This window comes from Neopelma chrysocephalum, unplaced genomic scaffold (assembly GCF_003984885.1).
Source record: "Neopelma chrysocephalum unplaced genomic scaffold, ASM398488v2 Primary Assembly neopelma1_23b, whole genome shotgun sequence".
NCBI classification, from domain to species: Eukaryota; Metazoa; Chordata; class Aves; order Passeriformes; family Pipridae; genus Neopelma; species Neopelma chrysocephalum.
The window spans coordinates 13651527-13673839 of NW_020897692.1; the positions used below are offsets into that span (position 1 = coordinate 13651527).

A 22313-nucleotide genomic window follows, 5' to 3' on the forward strand; every position below is an offset into this window, starting at 1 on the left:
CATACAGGTGTGGCTGGTGAATGCAGGGAAGGAAAAAAACCCTTCCTTATGATTTCCAAGATATTTGGATTTAAGATGTTTATCAGTTTCTTTGACAAAATGATAAAAAGCACCCCCTGTTTATGAGTCTTGGACCTCTGCAGAGTCCCTGGCTTTCTGCCAGTATGTGATTTTACTATGAACATATTCTGATTTTTTAATGGAGTACATGATTTGTCCTTGCCAAGCCTGTTGTATGGAATGTCCGTGTTCTCTGTGAAGACAGAATTCAAACCAAAGAGATGTCCAATTTTTACAATTTATTCTCAGGAGAACTGAGCCAAGTCATGCTCATTTTTGTCTTTATGGAGCACACTATACTGCATAATTAACAGCTTCAAATCTAGCCAATTTGCAGAGTTGCTGAAGCCACTCTGCAGTGTAGAGGAGGCTGTTAATAATCAACATTGTGGTTTACCTCATAGATTAACAAAAAAGAGAGAAAAATGCCTTAATGCCATTTTATATCTAATGTTCCTGCCTGCTTATACTTTATCCAGATGACACAATTAAAGACTATTTATTGCATAAACAGGGTGACAAAACTCTGAAAGTGTCAAGCCTTGTTTATTAGTTAACCAAAACTAACCCAACGTAACATGGAATTATTTGTATTTCTTTGGGTGAATTCTGCATTCCATTACCCTGACAGAACAAGCCGATGGGGTTGCTCCAGAATAACTGCTGGGAGGGATTCAGTCTGCTGTGTGTAATAGCAGATACACTGAATTCAGTGGTAGCATTCTTTAATTAGAGCTAGGGGTTCCTGCATGGCCTCTGCAAGATGACAGTACCAGACTCCAACCCACTCATCCACTTTAAGATGATGTGCATTTTCCTTGCACATTGTTTCCACTTTATTATAAAGACGAAGTAATATATTTGGAAATAAAATACATTCATACCTAAAAATTGACCTAAAAAGGTAAAGCTTTTTCTGCAACGCTGCCCTGTTAATGATACAAATCACGAATTCCTGTTATAATTTGTTTGAAGAATTGGAGTGTCATTGTTAACACTAGCTGAATTACTCTCCAAAGTATGCGTGCTATACAGTATCACTAACTCAGTGTGGATACCTTGTAATTTTTAACCTCTGAAACTCCATGATTTTACCTACATATGTTTAAGACTTGTTATGACTTATTTTTTTTTAAATACTTTTCTGTATTATGCTACAGCTCTGTCTCAGCGGAATGCTCTACATGAATTTTATTTTCTCGTGACCATTTCTCCATGACTTTTAAACTGATCTCAGCTTTTAGTAATGCTCATTGATTTTTCTTGAGTAAGCTAGGAATTTAAAAAAATCCCCATCTTCAGTTAAAAAACCCAAACAAACCCTACGTTTCTTTCTGATTTTGCTGATAGTCTGGAGAGCCGGTATTATGAAGAGCTAGACCTCAATAATATTCTTATTGCCTGACCTTTAAACCTCTTGCGGAATATGAGATAGTACACTTTAGGAAGGTGGCAATACAGAAGCTGAAGCACCTCAGGACTGTTGAGACACTGTACATTTAAAAGGAGTGGAAAGCAAGGAAGACTAATGACTTTATTTCAGTTCAGACTAGGAGGAACTATGCAAGGAAACGTAAGAGGGATGCAAGAAGCTCATTTCCAAGTAGGTTGTAACATTAGAGTATTTCCTAAGCAGGTTCAGAAAGAGACACCATAACACATTGCAGAAATACACTTCTATTTCTAGTAAACTAAAATCAACAGTGATGATTTGGAAGGATGTCACCATGAAGCCCGTGTCTTCCTAAACCCACCTATTTAGGATACTCAGATACAACAAGAAATCTGGTGATCACAAAGCTTCATAGGGATCAGGAATTCAGAGGGCTCAGGAGATACACTTACCAAGAAACAGTGACCAAAGACCTTCTAATTCCAAACTGCACAGTTGCCATCTTGTGAAAGAGTCCTAAACAAATGTTATGCCTGAACATAGTAGATAATGTGTCTTTCCTTCCTGCTTTGCTTACACAGACTGAGCAATACCGGAGAGGTTCATGATAGCTAATTACTGCTTATTCACATTTCTAAGCAAGCTCTAAGCATTTCTAACCAGAGAGGTGATATAAAGGCAAACTACCACCTCAGCTGAGGCCAAAACCTTAGACACAGAACAATCTGAAGCTACGCCAGCCCGAGGCTCCAAAGCTGCACTGATGAACTGCCTCCTGTCAGCAGGAATAAAGCATCCATCCATTTTCATTCTTTGTAGAAAAACCTTAAAATGCAAAATTATTTTGATCAATAAAAACAATTAAAAAAAAAACCAACAAAAAAACCCAAAACAACTAAAAAAAGCAAACCCCAAACCAAATGAAAAAACCAAGTCCAATAAAAATTTCAGTATAGTGCTCTCCAAATGGAGAAATCCAATGCACTAACAATGAGAATAACCCATGCAGCACTATTGCAGAAAAGTATCTGGGGATTATAATAGATCATATAATGCATGGGAACCTGTGACACAAAGTTGTTTTTAAAAGGCTAAACTCCATTCTCCATTTGCCAAATGCAAGCTGAAAAAACCCCAGTTATTCTGGATTACTCGCCACTGATGAGAACAGTGAGAAACAACATCTAGTTTAGGGTATTATCTTTTTCATGGAATTTTGTCAACTTTAAGTATCTGTTCTTCTCCAAATCAGAATGATGGAAAGGTTGCAAAAAAGTTAGGAGGAAAGAATGAACGTAGGACATGCTAATGGATCTCAAATATGGGAAAGAAGATTATAAACAGAACATCAAGTTTTCCATAGTGATACTAAAAATAATGGGCTTCATTTGTGGTCAGAAGGATTTTTGGGGGGTGGGGGATAAAATTTGGGTTAAAAAGGTAGAGAAGTACTGTAACAATCTAGGATTACAGTCAATATGCCTTAATTGTAGATTTTGCTTGAGAATGCTCTAAACAGACTTGATGATACTTCACTGTATGCGTGTCTTCATGGGGGAGAGACAGATATAACCCTGAACACTCTTCTAGGATAACATTTTCTCTAGACTGCTCCTTGGTTCTGTTATGATTGCCCTCTCTTGAAAAACATCTCGAAGTCACAGATCAAAATAGGTTTAGCTTTTCTTAGGATCATGTTCTTGGTAAGTAATGATTACAGTTTTTGCAGGAGGTACATGTCTCAAGGAGTCAAAATTCTCTCATTTAATAAATAAATTCTTTTTTTCATGAAGGTATTGAAAGACAGACAAGCATTAATACAAATGCTAACAACATACAGAATAACAATATGACTGAGATGTTTGCTCCATTCTCATGCCATTATTGCCAAGCACAGTGATTGAACGGTATAAGTTCAGAGACAAAGAACAGCAAAATAAAAATTAAACCAAATAACACAGATGAAAAAGCAGGGGACCAATAAACATATTCTGAAGAGCTAGCAACCTCTTTAGACTGAAGGACTGTATCCACATTCATTCAAGTAGCTTAGGCAGGCTTTTACATTCTTCATGAAAGCTCAACTTTTACATTGCAACATCCACAAACAATGATTTCTAAACTAGTCTACCAATTCCATGGCACCCTGACGGGCAATAGTGTTCTCAGTTATTGCCTTATTGACAACTTTTCTTACATAGCCTATAGAACTATGATATACTTGAGAACTAAACCTTAAGAAACCTCAAATTCTATTCTTTCACATGTAGAAAATGTCACAGCAAGGCTATCACCAATGTCTTACTGAAAACACAAGTGGAACAATGCTATGATTTCTTAAGGTGTTCCTTACAGACCTCTGAATCTCACCTTGGTTCTTATCTTAAACGTAACCCTATCTTGTGGAAATCTAAAAGATTGCCCATCATTTCCTAGTGCTGACTAGAACTATTAAAGACCATTAAAGAAATAAATACTAAAAGTATAAATACAGTTATTCTGTGATAAGTAGAAAAAATAAGATACACAGACTACTATTTTATCTAAGAGACTTCTTAGGGCAAAAGAAACATACAACACAACTTCATTCTTTTGGGTCATAGACATTAGCCAGCACAAGAAGAAAAAATACTGAGATTTTGGCTAAGTCTAACTTACTGAAATGTGTTCAAGACTAATCACAATCTAATAGTTTGTTTTTCAATAATAAATGTCCCAACTGAAAGTAATCATGCTTACAATGCTCACACTGGCTTTTCTTTCTGCCATGTGAAATTTAGATGTTATGTTTTGCAAACTTCATTTTGTGTGCTATCCTGTTATGGCTCATCCTGTCATGACCATTTCAGGTTTTTTTTCTTTTCCTTTAAACATTTCAATGTCAAGGAGAACAATACTAACAAAATCAACAACCAAAAGTCCACTCTTTATGGAAATTATTTGAGCATATATTCCCAGACCTAACTTGAAAGAACAATTCTTAACCCAAGATTAAAGTTTTATTCATAATAATGGCCAGTCTTCGCGAACGAAGATCTGGGGAAAGGTCTTTTACCTTTCCAGCCTGCGCAATGGATTTTTTAGGTGAGACACAGCCTGCGCTGAACTGAGCCCACCCTTTAATCCTAAGGTTCATCTGCCAGGGCCAAGCAAGCTTGGACAATGGCAGTGAGGTCCTCAGGATGTAGGTTTGTTTAGAGTGACCTTCTCATAGATGGATGGCCTCACAGGGCTAACGGGTTCCATCTGCCCGGGAGACCGAGGAATCGAACCTGGGTTGCAGCAGTGAGAGTCCTGCATGCTAACCACTAGGCCACCAGGGGTCTCAAAGTTTTATTCATAAAGATAAGAAAAAAAAAAAAAATTGTACAACTTAAAGCATGAGCTATCTGAAAGCAGAGTTTCAGTCTTCTAGGTAATACGTATTCTTAACATCCACTTGAATACATTGATACTCTCTTCAGAAAGTATCATCAGTCAAATAAAATGTGTTTATAAGGAAAAGTCACTAAGTTTTTTTATGGTATTCTCAATTTGATATTTCTGTGCAGAGGCTGTAGTGTGTGTAAACAGCCTTCTAAAATAACTCAAAACTTTCCCCCCAAAAATCAGTATGATGTTTATTTCAAGAATTTAAATCTACATAAAGAAACAGAATATATTTTAAAAACTTGAAAAAAACCACATGTAAGTAGTAATGGATATCCTATTGTTTACTCACTACATCTGGTTGAGTTCTGCAACACATTCTACAGACAGAATATCATACTAGTTTAAAAACTGGGGTACTGCATATCATTTATTGTGCTATACCTTTCCTCATAAGCCAAAAGGAAAAGGCTTTACAAAGTGTAAATGCTCATGAATCCAGTCAGACAACTCGGACATGCAACTTTCCATGAAGAGGCTATACAGGGTACATTCATGGTCCAGGTTTCCTCTCTTTCTACAGTGTCTCTGGCTAATCTCATCTGAAATAGAAAATCAACAATCATTTCTATGAGTCATCAGTTACATCCAGACTTGACTCCTGGCCAAGTGCGTGTCTTAACTTTCCAGTACCTCATATCTAATCTAAGTTTGAATTAGGTTTAAATGTTTCTTTCAACACTTTCAACTTGAGAAAGCTTCCTCTTTTTGACACTGAAAAAACTCTGACTCTGTTGGTCAGCAAAAAGAGGAATAATCTTGAAGGAGCCTCTCAGATACAAACCACATCCAGACCACAGACCAAACCCTTTTCATCTACAGAGCTCCTACTTTCATGCAGGCTTGATCACACTATTTTCACAAATACTCCCTCAACCTGCTCTCACCCACCTATTGGGAATGTCATTGCTAAAACTCTCTTCCTTTGCTGGTTCTCATGCACACACACTTAAATATCGGGACATCTAAGTGCAAAACTCCGTGTACAAGTCAGCACTGCAAGGCTTACATGAGGACAATTCCATTTATTCCCATTCAATAACCATTCCCTTCAGCCCAATTCTTCTCTGGTGTGATGAATGCAAAATCTGTGCAATAGGTGAAGCATCAATTTTCATACTATTTATTTTTTAATTAACCCACCAAGTCTGGTTGTTCTGTAGGTATTCATCTTCCGCCTAAATGCTTACAATTTAATTATAATACCTTTGGGATTAAATAAATGGTCCATTCTGTCTTCATACCGTGCCTCATACAAGGTAATCATAATACATGTTTTCACTTGCTCAAATACCTGAGCTTTTACAGAATTTTGTTCTTACATCATCCATGAACAAAACTAATAGCTGAATTTGGCTTTAAGTTTCCCTCGCCGAACTCCACAGTAACTTTAAACTGAACTATCTTGTTTATCTATCAATAGATTAAAACCTTAAAAGAAAAAAAAACTGTCTCAATGAGCACATTATTTTTCCATTTCTTAAATAAATACTAGAAATGGGTTTGACTTTCAGCTACAATTGTTTAAAATTCTATCTGAGGAGGTTTCTGTTTATAGTGGGTTAGTGTTAGTGTTGAATGAAGATTTTTCCATAGGAGGAATAAACTAGTTTCTTTTCAAGGCTTGTCTCCTAAGGAAACCTAAAGCCAATCTGTTCTTGTCAGCAGTTGACAAATAGTATTGCTTTCACAGAACATACTATTTTTTAGACACCCATGTTTTCATGGTTTTGGCAGGGTATTGCTATTGTTATTTATACTCTAAAAGATGTTCTGCAGATGGTTAAAGCAATGTCAAGTGTTTGCACAAGCTGATGAACTGCAATGTCTTTTCTGCAAAGGCTGCAACTCTAGCTTTATTTCTGTCACATGACAATGAAAATAATAGTATTTATTTAACTGTGACTATTAACCATGTTTGTAAGGCCCATAGACAGCAGTATCAGTTATCTCTATTTTCTCAGGCTACAGTAAGTACTTTAATAAGATCATAGAAATGCATACTTTAGACCAGGAAACTGGTGTTTCAATAAAGCTCTCGTGGACCCTGATACAGTCTAAAGGTGTGATATGTTCAGTCTTTTGATGGATATTTATCTGAGGAGGAGACTTGATCTGTGTTCAAAATAAGCACATCTTGCTCAGTCAGACTTCACTAAAGTCAGTTCAAAACACTGTTAAAAAAGTAGGAAATTGCTGTCTTTTGCATAAAACTTAGTAATTAGAGATTTAATGCAGGAAGTTTTCTCTCTTTTAGAGAAGATCACAATCAACAGCTCCCACTCTCCTGGCAAATGTCCATTCAATTAGCCCATAGGGTACTGTCCATAGGAACAATTATATTTCTGTTCTAGCTGGACCACTGTGCAGTGAAGTGTGAAAAATCAATGGGCCTAGAATAAATAGGCGAGAGAATGATCTGCAGCCTACTGAAGGGGAGGAAGTATCTTTAGAAAGGTCATTCTGGGAAATCTGAACTGGCCAGCTACTGACAGCAGAAGGAAGTTTAACTTAATCCTAGCCTTCACTAAGCACATAAAACTTGAAAGGGTACCAGGGCAAAGCCTTTTTCTTTAACTGTGCACAGGATGTACTGACTTCACCATATCAGGAGGATCGATGATATGCTCCCTATAGGCATCTAAGACAACTCAGTCTTCACCTACTGTGACAGAAACTCTGAATATCTGTTGCAAATTAGCTGCTCTTCTAAGCTAGCTTCTTTGGTTTCTTAAACTAAAATTTGACAATACACAAAGATGATGAATGAGCATACTGTAGAAAGGAGCATCACAGAGCTGCTGATTGGGTTAGCAACGTTAGCATATACATTCTTGAACTTTTGTGCAGATCTTTTATAACAGCCTTAATATCCTTGACTTACATGCCATGTTATGTCAGGTCTTCTCCAAAGTATTTTCTAGGTATGTCTTCATGAGGATACAGTGTGGCACAAGAGCAGAGGATTTATGGAACAAATGGTGGAGAATACTAGATATTAATACTGTATGTATTTTGTGGGAGCTATTCTAAACCTACACTGAAGTAGCTTTAGTCTGGCTCCATGAACTCAAGAGCAATTAGCAATTGAAGTACCTTAGGCTTGTTCCCAGAGTACACCTTTTAGTTTAGCTTCATCCAAAAGGAAACATTGCAGTCTATGATTTACTTGTGAGGGGAAGAAGGGGGCAGACACTGATTTCTTCTCTGTGGTGGCTAGTGACAGAACCCAAGGGAATGGTCTGAAGTTGTGTCAGGGGAGGTTTAGGTTAGATATCAGAAAAAGGTTCTTCATCCAGAGGGTGGTTGGGTGCTGGAACAGACTCCCTAGGGAAGTGGTCACAGCACCAAGCCGGACAGAGTTCAAGAAGTGTTTGGATGATACTCTCAGACACATGGTGTGATTCATAGGGATGAACCACATATGCATGATTCATGTGCAGGGTCAGGAGTTGGACTCGATCCGTGTAGGTCCCTTCCAGCTCAGCATATTCTGTGATTCTGTGATGCTATTCTTCTCCAACCCCAAAAGTCATCTGTATAGGACTGCAGCACCTTCCTGTCACTAAAATATGCCTATTCTTCTGAAGAATAGCCAGACACTAGTCTGCAGAAACAGAATGTGCTGGGACATAAACCCAGTAAATAGAGGTGGGGTTTTTTTGGTCTAAACAGTCCCCCAACTTATTTATTTTACTAGGAATCGCACAAACAGTTGCAACAGCAATGCACAGGGGCACTGGGGATAGGAAGAAGCACTGGAAAGGATGAGATTGGAAAGGAAGACTGTTTTATCATTGACAGTATTACCTTAACAAATCAACTACTGCTAAGTGGAGAAAAAAAAATAAGCGCTTTGGAGACTTAAATATACTTAAAGATGTATATTGCTGACTGCTCAGTAGTAACATCTGCATCTGTCTTTGCAGGCTGTGGAAAGCTTTCCGTGCTCACATGCACACACTGAGTTCTAATTTTAGAATATTAATGAAGACAGTTTGGTCATCTCCTCTTCTACAGTGACCAATGTGAGTAGCCATTTTGTTGTTTCGTCTTTCATCACACTGATCCTTTTCCTCATTGCAAACAACGCTCACTCAAAATTGCAAGAGCCCATATACAGAGTTCACTGACTTAAACATCTTTAAGCAAAAGAGGATAGATTTAGACTACATAAAAGAAAGAAAGTTTTTTCTATTTGGGTAGCAAGGCACTGAAAGATGTTGCCCAGAGAAGTTGTGGATGCCCCATCCCTGAAAGTGTTCAAGGTCAGGTTGGATGTGGCTTTGAGAAATCTGGTCTGATGGAAGGTGTCCCTGCTCGTGGTAGGAGGATTGAAACTAAAGCTTTAGGTTTCCTTCCAACTTAAACAATTCCATGATTCTGTGATTTCATCTGCAAATTTACTTCCTTGCATTCATGCTTATTTTAGAAATATTACATAAAAGAATTTTTAAAAAGGTCTCACAATTTGAAGCTAAACTATAAGAACTACAAAGCTGCATAAGCATATATACAATTTATGCTAAACGATGTTTTTGAATATTGCAGCTCATTATTCTATTGCTTCTTCTCATTAGACACTGTCAATACACTCTTTTTCATAAAGAATAATCCTTTGCAACAGTGCATACAACATAATCTCACTGATAGTTACAGCTGCAGTGTACTGATGGTCTCCTTGCTATGGAGTCCTGCCAGCTCTGTCTTACAGTGTATTTTCACTCATCAACTCCCCAAAACTGCCTCCTATTTGAAAGAAAGGAGACACATATCAGGAGGTCTATTCAGCTCAGTATTATAAAGTAATACACTGCAGCTGCCAGCAAGGCCTCAGTTGTGATTAGCCTCTACTGCTGCAATGCATTCTTCCTCCAGAGCCTCCTTTCTGGCTTAAAGTTCTTGGTAAAGAAAACTTTCCTTTCAAAACTGCACTGCAGTAAATTGAAAGAATTAAGTCAGAAGGGATTGAATTTAGAAATCTATTACTTAGTATGTTACTAAATTTATGATTGTACTATATTTCTTATAAGGGGATGACTTATTCTAGTGTACACATAAATATGTATGCAAACATGCAGGCTTAACAGTGTAAATGTACACTTTCAACTGGAAATTGAGGAAATACACCCAAAGTTAAACCTATCACCAGATCTAGGATCGAGAAAAAATATCTCACCTATTTATTGCCAAGAAAAAAAGAAAAAAAGAGGGAATTATAGTCATATGAAACTACTTTAATTTTTAGTTCTGGCTAACTGTAAGACCAGATCAATACTACTAGCTGATGTTATCCAGAAGACCTGTAAGGAGCTGAAGTACTTGTGTTATGGTACACTGTACTTACATTGCTTCTCACAGCACTTCCAGTTAAAGACAACCCTTTCTTTAACATATTATTTAAGGTATTGGTGACATCTCAACAGCTCTTGAAAAAGTAAAATAAGCAAGTAGAATGGACAAATATGCATATGGGTGGATGTCTGTGCAACAGGAAAGGTAATTTATGACCCAGGAAAAAAAAAGGAAGAAAGAAAGAACAGATAATCCAGAACACGTAACAAAATACCAAGTAGATAAAAAACCAAATACAGAAACAGTAATAAGAAAATAAGTTTGAATAAAAATGACAATGTTAAACTTCAGTCACACCTATTTCTCTGACACTATCTTGTGAGAACACATATGATGGGCTATTTCCAGGCTTCTCTCTAATCCAATTGAGGTCACATTTAGTTTGTAAATTATTTATATTCTGGCATTTCTTATCTCTTGACTCAGCAATCGTCTTTTTTAAATTAAGTCTTTTCAGATTAATAAATAGTGAACAACAAAAATAATATGTCATAATGAATAAGGCCTTTAACCAAAGTTGATCTGTGGAGTCAGAAGACAGAGTAATTCATAGCAATAAGCTTTATCACTTGAGCTAAAAGATTAGGTTCCCGCAGTAGATGATGACCCCTCTCTTTAGGTGAGCCAAAAGCAGAGGTTGAGCACGGGACACCTTCCACTCATCACAGAATTGAAAGAATTCACTAGCCAAGCTGACAAAAAGCAAGGACAACAGCAATTTTGTGTTCTACTTTTGAGTCTGAAAAGGAGTAAGATTTTCTATTTACAGACGACATCCAGACCAAATGTCTCCTGGAAGGCACTGCAGTCAAATGGAATCTTAGAAATCTTAGGTTTATTCCCACCTTAGTACTGATGTACCCCACTCTGGCTTCAGAATAATCTCAGTCTCTTCCATCTCTATCAAAAATACACACACATATGCCACCCACTCTTCCAGTTTTCCACAAGTAGGCCACTCCAGGTCCATGCCCATCTCTACCCTCTCTACTGTACACAGGTGCCCTCACCCAAGCCCCAGTGTTGACCCCACTGGTCAACAACCCTCAGAGCTGTAAATGGTAATGGAGACCTCAATATGTCTACTAAGAGAGAGGATAATGCTGTGCTCTCTGCCACTGCCAATGGACATTTCTCCTCAGCTGCTAAATGTGCATAGTTTCATACATATAAAAATTTCTACCTTAATTTTAAATTAATTACCGTTTATTAAAATTATTAATCAAAAGACTTACAGCCTTAGCTGTTTCCAAACTAGTACATACCTTCTAGGCATCTATAGCTGTAATGATATCCAGTCTGGATATGTCTTCACAGAAATATCCCAGGTGGCACAGAAGTAACTGTTACTGGAAGCAGTACATCCAAACGACTTGTCACTCTGCTTACACTATTAAGCCTTACATCTCAACAGAGTGCCTGCTAAGGAAACTGCAATGCTTCTGATACCCCAGATTCAGAACCAGCCTGGGTATTTCTACAGAGCACTGTGTGTGCTTTCTTTCCCAGAGCTCCATATCTGGGCCTCCCATGCAAGAAGCTTCCTACATTGTGGGAGCAACTGGAATTTGAAGAGCTTTGTTGTCTGAAGTAAATTACAGAATCACAGAATATTCTGAGTTGGTAGGGACCCACAAGGATCATCAAAGTCCAACTCCTGGCCCTGCACAGGACAGCCCCAAGAATTACACCATGTGCCTGAGTGTTGTCCAAACACTTCTTGGACTCTTGTCAGGCTCAAGAAACGTTTGAACAATTGTACTCAATATGTGCAAAAGGCCATTTTCAGAGCTTAAGATACAGATACCTTTCTAATGCCAAAAAAACTTTGCACCTGTCAAATATTACATTTCTAATCCCAGGCAGAAAGAGCTTGAGAGTTCACACCAGCATAAAGGTATTGACAAAGTCAATTTTTCCATCAATCTTGTTCTCAGCAAGACGTGAAGTCTTTACATTCAACCCTCAGTGAAAACCACTTTGAAGTACACAACAATCTGGTGAAGATACCAAATTATACAAGATAAAACAGATGAGGATGAACTGTGACAAACTCAATACAGGCATGATGAGGTGAAATGACCTGGCAAAAGGACAAATAAAGTTCAGCGTAGCTATACATAAAATTATGAAGATTGTAATATCCTTACGTCCCCTATGTAGCCATAACACCTGTGAACAAAAACACAGCTTCCTAAATGCAATGACTGGTAATGGCCAGTTCAAAATGATCAAGAGTGAGATCTTTAGGCCACACTCAAAGCTAAAGAGAGGATAGAAAAGTCCTTGAGGGGAGACATTACAAAGGCACAGAGAATGAAACAAAGTTCTTGCCCCTTCCATCTTTAAACACTGCAACAGAACTCAGTAAGATCCAGAGGCAGCTAGTAAGGATGATCAAATATAGAACAGTCTTCATAGCATGAGATACTAAGCAAGCTGATATTCTTAAATTTGAAAGAGACAGCTCAAGAATGCATAATAGATACTAATTGATTCTTGATTGATACTGAAAAGGAAAACAGAGATCTTCCAAAAGAAGTAGGGGATGCCAAATCAAATTAAGAGGAAGCAGGTTCCAAATAAACAAAAGGAAGTAGTTCTTCAACCACAAAAATAAACGGTGTAATTCCTCACCACAGGATATTACAGATGTTCAAACTTTACATGCATTCAAGAGAAAGCTGCACTTGCTAATGGGACAAAAGTCCATTGAAGACTACTAAATTCACTGAAACACATCTGGCTGAGATGCAATCTCAAAAAATTAAAGGCTGAAAGAGTACATGGGGAAAAGCACTGTACTTGCTTACTTTGTCCTTATGCTTTTCCCTGGGGCACCACTTCTGGTTATCATCAGAAGCAGGATGCTGAGCCTGATGAACCTTTAATCTGACCAAATGGGTATGTGTAAGTAAATTAAAGAGTGATAGAGCTTGGGATCTGGAAACTGGTCATCTATATAACTTAATTGATAGATCCCAGCTGTGAAGGTCTTTTGCAGACATTTCAATGAGTTTAATTAGCATTTCCCCATATAATTCCCAGGCACAGCTCAGAAGTTAGCATAGGCTAGGGACTATTCCCAACAGGCACTTTTGATTAAGCCTGTTTCAAAGGGCAAGAACGTTAAACAGTAGGAAGAGGACCAGAGCAAGCTAAATACCATAGAACTACTTGATAAGCCCTGGTAACATTTAGCTTATTAGGATAAAGGCCAACGTGACTGCTTTTATTTCAGGGAGAGACTTCCTGTACAATTTATGCTTTTCCTTTTTCCCCAGAATATCTGTGTACAGATTATTGTATCTCTGTGATTATATGTGATCTACTTGGTAACAAAAAGAAATCTCAAATAAAAACTTGTAAACAATATTTAACCTCAGAGGACTTCAAGAAAAAAATCCAAAATGCTACACAAAAAAAGGTTCGAAGAGATGACTAAATAGTTACAAAATGAGAAAGAGAAAACTTTAATACTTCCCTATATAGCATTAGGAGACAAGTCTGAAAAATCTCAGTTCATGTTTAAATCCAAGTGGTAAAGCACCCAGTCTTGCCTGCATGAAATAGGATTTAAAGGACTTCAAAAATTCTTCTCCCTGCCCAAATGAAGTATCTGCATTGATGCTTAGCAAAGCAAAAGAGCCACATTTTCAGCACAGTAGCACCAACTCCACTCCCATCCAAACAAACCAAGGAACTGGACTTTTAATCTATAATGCAAAATGCACATTCTTCCATTACTCAAAAAACATTAAGACCAACAGGACATGGAGTGTCCATGGTTACATCAGGAGTTGCATTTTATGGAATTTAGTCTTCTAATCTTTTACTCAGACTGCAGCGTTTCTAGAGAATATACAGCTCACAAATAGAAGCACTCTACTAATACACCAAAGGTTTGCTGATTGCTTCTCTTAATTTTAATTTTTTAGCATTTTTAATTATAGAACCTTTGAGGTTCATGACTGCCTTCTATCCATGTACAATAGCATCTATTTTTCAAGTAGATTGGAAGTAACTTGAAATCAAGTAGATTTCAAGTAACTTGAGTTATTTGGTTTCATCACTGAGATTTGTGATACAGCCATTAAAATATTAGGAAGACTAAATAAGGACTAACTTCAACTAGTGTGTTAGACCTAGGAAAGATGATTCCTTCTTCATTTACTTGTGTGTATTTAAGAAAAGCATATTGAAGACTGAAATAAAAGACTACACCTAGGGACACACTGGAAGTTTATAGCCTTGTGTATTCTGAAAGGATGCAAGATAGACAGAGGAGTATTTTATTAGGTGTGAAAGTAGAAAATGTTGAACCTCCAGGAAATCTTCTTGACACTAAGATCTATTAGGAATTGTCTCCTAAAGAAAATAAAGGAAGCCCTATTTCCTGGGATAATTCAAATTGTACTTCAGAAAATAGTAAATATATACAAAGAACATCCTGCATTTAGAAGAAAATTAAGCAGATGAAAATTTTTTCTATATTCATGCTAGACAAGTCCCAGACTCCTCCTCTCTTCTCACATGTATACACAGGCAAAAGCACAATTAAAACATGTAAAAAGTAAAGATAAAAGGATGAAACTCTGAAAATAAAAAATTACTATCATTATGGTCCTATTCTCAAAGTTTCCTTCAGTACAATACATGTAACTTTTTTATTTATAGCATTTTACTGAGAAGTATCAATCAAAGAAATACAGTAAAATAACTTAAAGATCAAATGTTTACAAGTGCATATCACAGCACATAAACTGCTACATAGCTCAGCTGCAATGACATCCAGTTTTAAAATCCTCTATTTCAAGTGTGAGATGGGAGGGGAATATGCTTTATAAAGCAAAGCAGTCCAGGAAAACTGCAATTGAAGAGTCCCTTTTCAGAGCACAGCTATCCTCCTACTCAGTCACCCACAACTTCCGAGTCCCCTAAGATATCAACTAGTACAATGATTTAGTTATATAGCAACAAACCTTACTTGCCTTTCTGAGTTAAAATTGAGAAACAGAGATTTTATACTAACATTTTGAAGTAGCTAAGGAAGGCAAGGAATTTGGGATTCCCGGCTCCATGAAATGACTACTATCTGTTCATGACAATTAAGTCATGTTTGCTCAGCTATAGTTAAGATGTAAATGTGTTGGCTTTTCTATCACCACTATTTCAAATTAGATTTGTTCCACACATGCTGCCAAATGGTAATGAAATTTATATAGTGTTCATGTACCGTGTATCCCACAAAACTGAATTCTCAGTTTTCTAGCTCAGTTACAGAAGGAATCATATCTGAAGTACACTAAAGAAAATACATATTCTATCCAAAAAGGTAAACAAGATGACAGAAAAAATGGGGGACCTGGGTAAAGAGTACTAAGTGATCAAAGGAAGCAATAACCAGGAGATTAAAAGAGAATTAATTACAGATTTAACAAAGGAAAAAAGCATTTGTCTGATTAACTAACAGGCTTTGGGACAATTCCAACTCCCAAGTGATGCACATACTTTAGTATACAAATAAATAATAATAAACCAGATTTCAACCTCTGCAGGTTTTAAGATAGGTCTGAGATATTGAAATCTACAGAGGCTGAAATCCAGGCCCAGAGCCTGTTAGTTAATCAGGCCAGGTTGCTCAGGGCTGGTCTTGAAAACCTCAATGAAAAGATGATGCAAAACCACTTTGGGCAACCTGTTCCAGAGCTTTACTGTCCTATCACAGAAAACTATTAACTGGCCATTAAAACCAAACAAGTTTAAAAAGAAACTGTCTTGCTGTTCTCTGTGCTTATCCAATTAGAAATAAGTGTAAGTGATGTCTTGCATAATTTTGATGCTATTAACAGAAAAAGGAAAAATCATTTAAGATAATCTCATGAAGCAAGTATTTTAGTGTAATTCCCTTTCGAGTTACCAGAATAAAAAGTGCCACCACTGGAAGAGGAAATTACTTCCATAATAAACAACAGTGTTAAAATTAAAAACCCTTTCCTATTGGCTACACAGCATCTTCCTTGCTGCACTTCCAGCCCGTTGCTCTGCATACACTACAGTCACACCAATAGACCATTTCTCCCCTCTTTGCAGCAATGTTATGTATTCGAACACTGTTAACATATTTCTTTTCAGCTCACTCCACAGTAAGTAATCTCCAATCATGCAACCCTGCCTCAAAGGTTCTCTGTTCCTGAGAACTCAGTCATTCTCAGTGCTTGCCTTTCAAAATCTGTTAAATTGAAGCCATATCAATACCAAACAGTGCAGGACTTTTTAATTACTGTTGCAGACAATACTCTACTTTGGAACATCTTAGTAGAAGTCTTTCAGTTGCAACTTCATTTACCTGTGTTCAGCTTTTGATCTACCCTCAGATTTTAATTTCTGAGTATATATTACTTCATTTGGGATTTTTGCAGCTCAGATTTATTCTCCCCTACAAGTAGTTCCTTGCACTTATTCTTTCTATGTTTGATCCTACTTTTTTTCAACTACATCACTGATTTACCAAGAACATTCTGCATTTCTTCTTGTTATTATCAGTCCCTCCTGACTTCCTATCATCATGAAATGTAATAGTCATATTTTCTATACCATACTGTAAAATTACAGCTCTAAACGGTATTACAAGGAGGACAGATCCACATGATTTAGTCTGCCTTCTTGGCAGCAAACCAATCAAAACTGCTTTCAGCTATATTATTTCAGTCATGCTATTTAAGGGTAAACCAATGTTTTTGTTGCAGTTATAAGACCATCATATAAGACTGTCATTATCTAAGTAACACAAGGAAAGCAGAATACAAAGTAAAATTAAAATAAATTCACAGTCAGTTAGAGTGTATTTCCCTTGGAGGGAAAACTTGCAGCATAACACCTGCACATGCAGTCTGTAGCTTCCCTTACGAGTACTGGCTTCTGCAAGGGAGAACCAAGTTAAACCATGGCCAAAAAAAAGGTTGAAGGCAGAAAAAGACTTGGATTCCTCAAGAAGAACCAAGTATGACAAAGAAACCTTTAAACAGGCTGAAAGAATCTCCCTCAATAATTTAAATTATGGATGTTTCCCATAACTGTAGTGTACAAATGATCACTCACTGTCACCTCAGTTGTCTACATCTCTCTGATGTCCCCAAGGCTTGCTCTGCCAAAGCAGAACATAATACAATAAATCAACTAAGTTTTATTTAGTGAACCAAGGGGTATAAGGCTGAGCTGGTTTCAAGTTTTCAGTCCTATGGAATTATAGGGTCACTAAACCAAAAATGTGACATTTTCATGCGCTTTTGTGCAGTCTGGAATGGCAAATATCCCATGTTTAGGCAGCTGTGTCCCACCCTAGGTGATATGCAAGAATGTTGTTCCTTAATATGCAAGATGAGGCAGAATTTTTTGGTAATAGGAAAATTTTCCACTTCAGGCTTTGTAATCACGTTACACAGAAAGTAGTATGTATAACTATTATATTTTGTGATGCTATGTTAAAATGTAAATGTGTTGATACATTTTTTATTCTGGAGTTTAGTAACTGGAAACTCAACAATGTTATTCTTAAATAATTATTTGAATTAAAGCTGAATTGATTAAATGCTAAAGACCTACTTCCTATAACCTGAAAAACATATTCTTTCTCACAAACATGTGTAGCTTCTGATGAGACTGGCCCAAATTATTTTCAAGTGATCCCTGGTTAATAAAGATTCTTCCACTCTTACATTTCCCTTTATCTGAAGGACAGTTAAATGCAGCATTAATAGTTACACTGGAAGTATTTTTAAATGGGGTCTTTTAATTATCTTCTGAATTTACAAGACAAAACCCAAAAAAATGGTCTAAACACGCTGATTCAGCTTCCACGTAAGAAAAAGGAAACTGCCAGTGGTTGGGTCATTTTATCTCTGCTTCAAAATAAGGGAAAATCAAGCAAAGAGAGTGGCAGCAACAGCTGGAACCATGTGCCTGTGCCCAAACACAATTTATTCATAAAACTTGAGGAGAGTACAGCACAGCTGCAGAGCAATTATGGGGAGGGGGAAAAAAAAAGATAAAGAAAAACCCACAAGCCCATCAGAACTGATGAATAATGATACCACCAAGGAAATAAGATCTGTCAGTGCAGTTAGAAACACTCAAGCTTAATAAGTGTGTTTTTTCAGAGGCTGAATTCTCACATTAGAAATGTTAGTTGCTATGGATGCTGGGTTTTACTTCTGATACTTCTCTATCCTGGCTACTGGAATACTTCCTCCTTTAAAAAACTCCACATTTTAAATCTTTCTTTAAAATATGAACATTGGAAAGATGTCTGACACTTCTGAAGAGGTATGGTGGGTGAGTGAATATATCGATGTCCAAAGCAGCCTAAATCACAAATATATTACACTTCTTTAAATTCAGAAGCTGCCACTTACTCTCTATTTTCATCAGTCTGAATATTGGCAGAATAGCAGTATCTCTCATTCTTCATCTTTATGATATATAAATTCAGCAGAAATACTTTTCTGCACCTTTTTCAGACAATGAGCTGAAGCACAGAGAAACTATCTATGACCCAAGAAAAGACTCATATTTGAGGTTGCCTAATCCAAATCAGCCAAAATCGGTGAAAAAGCAGTAACCAGGCTAACATGGTTAAGAACTGAAGTTACAACCATGAACTATCACCACTGTTACTTTAATTCCTGTTAGGCAAACTAGTAATAGGCTCCTCCTTCCACTTGTACCTCAACACAGGCTTATACCTGCCTTTGATGACCTGTGCAGACCTGCTTTTCTGAAGTCACACAAGAAGATTAGGTTGCATCATCGAGAGCCACCCAATGCTGGCATTCTGTCAGCCATGGTAGCCTTGTACAATGCCAGTTTAACTCCCATTTTAATACATAAGCTGTTGAACTACTTCTGGCCACTGCAGAAAATATGCAATTCGGATAAATTACTTCAAGCTCCATTTCTGATACTCACTGGTGAAGAACAAGGAAAGGTTTACCCTGGAATTTAGTCTGGGAAACATTTTATGGCTGTCAGGAGATTAAGACTATCCTCAGGGCAACACACCAGTACATCAAGCAAAGGGATTGAACTGCTAGAGGTAAATGGACCTGCATTCGGCTCAGGCCTTGGCAGTCAAGTCAATTCGCTCCAAGTCAGATGTGTACAGGAGACAGAACTCATATTGATTACTGTGTAGGTACACAAAACTATGCAAATTAAAATTAATTTTTAAATTAGCAGTCAGTTGCACTGTAGCAAATGTTATATTTTGCTATTACAGTAAATTTAGGTTCTTGTGAAAAAAGTATGTAGAATATTTAGTACTTACAATCAACATAATAAGTTCCCATAAAAGTAATTGTAATGTAGAAAAAGCAATAATTAAGTACTATAAATACCTACACATCATCTCATCATACATTTCATACTATATAAACAGACATTTACTAGTAGTTACCATAAAAATAACATAGCAGCAAACACTATTGAAGTCCAGTGGCTATTGTTCAGTAAATCTTCTCTTAAGGAAAAAAAATTCTAAAAGAAGCACTGATGGCACTAAGTAACACACATAAAAACTCCTTGTTCTTAAGCAATTACATAGGAAAAAAATAAGAATTTTATTAATTAAAGAGTTAAGGAAGACCTTCAGCAAAAAGCTCTACTTGGCTGGCCATATATCAAATTGTCAAACAAAAAAATAAATGAAAAACATGGACAGAATAATTTACCTTTTCACCTTCTTTGCCTTTGCTACCTGCAAAGCCACGTTCACCCTGGAACACAGAAGGATAAAATACAAATCTCAAACATAAACATTGTTGAATTAATTGTATTCTTTAAAATAACTTTATTGCGCTGAACATTTATTACAAGATAAAAGAAATAATTTGGATGCTGATTGTTTCTCATTCAAAAAGGTGTGAAACCTCTACAAAAAAATGACATGGCTTTTCATAGTTTTGTCAATTAAGAGCAGTCATTGATTTTTCCATTTAGCCTAAGGGATCTTGTCAGATTTAAAAATTCTGAACTATTAACTGATTCTAAACCTGCTCATTACAGTCCTTCTATTCTTCTGCAGAACCAATTTTAATACATTTATTCCTATTAATGTCTTCATTTTAATTTTTAAATATAACTAGTCAGCTGTGAAGGCCTCCAACCCCGATCAATATAAAGATACAATTTATGAAAAGAAAACTAACTTCTTTCCCTTTGAAAACCATATCCAGCTACCTAAATATTAAAAACAAAACAAACAAAATCCCCCAAAAAACCCACAGAAGGGGTGAGTTTTAAAATATTAATTCAAGCTCAGCTTATTTCAGCAGGTTGAGTTCTTTGATAATATTTCAATAAAAAGACCTGTAGTAATGTTCCTTCCAACTCCAATTTCCTAACTTTCAGCTCAGAAAAGAATCATAATGTAGAATCTTACTATGTTAATGTCTTCATCAAATAGTCTGCTGTCTGTCTATATTATACAAGAATAACACATGCTTTAGATTTTTATTTATATATACCTGCATATTTTGTGAGACATACAGAAAACAGACAAGAAAAATTATATACGGGCAGCACGAAAACTACCTAATTAAAAAAATCCAAACAATCTTTCTCCCTCAAGTCATCTAGCAGGACATGGTTTTCATGGCTTTGCCATTCCTTAGAATTCAGTTTCATGGCCTCAGTACAACATAAATGGTTTTTACGGGTCTATAGATGAAAAGAGTGGAAAATTTCCAAAGTAAAAGCTAATGGCGTTTTTTTAAATTCCTTTCAAAAATTAGAAAGAGCAATGTCTAAACATTCTTTCACTCTTCAGAGAGTGTAATTTCCTTAAATAGAAGTCTGAGGTTTAAGTGAATTTAACTGGAACAGCTTGCAAAATTTCTAGCAGCAGTTTGTCAAATCTTTCAACTGATACAGCATCATGTACTAAACATATGGGAATTAAATTCAAAGCTTTGGAGGTGTGCAGATGTATGGATTATCAAATAGTTCTGGACCTTTCATCAACTACCTATAGTGGCTGCTTTTTGTTTGTTTCTTTTGGCGGAAGTGGCTCATACAATCAATTTTAGAAGCATTCCTGAGACCAAGCATGCAAAATGGTATTTAGTGAAATAAACTTCCACATGTCCTCACCTAAAAATGAGAGTCTAATAACTGAAATAATTTTCAAATATATACAACTTCTGTTCTGTTCTTCTAGTTTCCTTTTCTTTTGAAAGGTTGGACCAGACGTTCTTTCAAAGTCCCTTCCAACCTGGATAGTTCTGTGACTCCCATTCTTCTCCAGCTGTTGGACATATAACACAGCTAACACTTACTCGCTTTTGCCAAATTCCTAGAATGTTTTCTTCATTTAGCTTTCCCATTTGTGAGACTTCATATATCCTGTATTTACTCAATTCCAAATTCATTATATAAAAATTACTCTTAGACAGAGTCAAAGTTTCTCTGACTGTAGCTTGTGTTCATTGCCTCTCATTCTTTCACTGTATACCTGGCCTAGTCTGGCTCTGGCTTCTCCACATCCTACCAGTAGTTACAGAGAGCAATTAGTCTGCACACCACACCCCACCCTCCCACTTTTCAAAACATCTCAAAGTTGAACAAGCCCACCTCCCTCAGCCTCCCCTTGTACATCATGGGCTCCAAGCCCCTGGCCATCTTGGTGGGCCTTTACTTGACTCATCCTAATGAGGTGCTGTTTCTCCTCTCCTGGGAAGCTCCAAATTGGACACAGAACTCCAGATGTGGGCTCATAAGCACCAATCACTCCTCCTGATCTGCTGGTCGTGCACTTGCTAAGGTAGCCCAAGATGCCTTTGGCCTTAACCAAAACAAGGGCATCCAGCAGGACTCCCAACTCTTTTTCTGTACAGCTGCTTTCTAGAAATTTGGCACCTAACCTGTCTTGTACTACTGCATGAGGCTACTCCTTCTCAGAGGCAGGACCTTGCGTTTGCCTTTGCTTAATTTCTTGAGTTCTGCATTATCTCATTTCTCCAGCATGTTGAAGTCACACTGAATATCATTCTTGCCCTACCTTCCAGAGCACTCACATTTG

General features: G+C 36.9%; 1 protein-coding gene across 6 annotated transcripts in view; it reads right to left on the bottom strand.

Annotated features, from left to right (window-relative positions):
• COL19A1 (collagen type XIX alpha 1 chain) overlaps window positions 1–22313 on the bottom strand; it is a 190276-nt gene that overhangs the window by 98381 nt on the left and 69582 nt on the right. For 5 of the 6 annotated variants that reach the window (XM_027697971.1, XM_027697943.1, XM_027697953.1 and 2 more), the window contains exon 11: window positions 19966–20010. The exons of the other annotated variant lie outside the window; for it this stretch is intronic. In XM_027697971.1, coding sequence (XP_027553772.1) covers window positions 19966–20010 — 45 coding nt within the window. The remainder of the gene's footprint in view (window positions 1–19965; window positions 20011–22313) is intronic. 6 annotated transcript variants of the gene reach the window in all.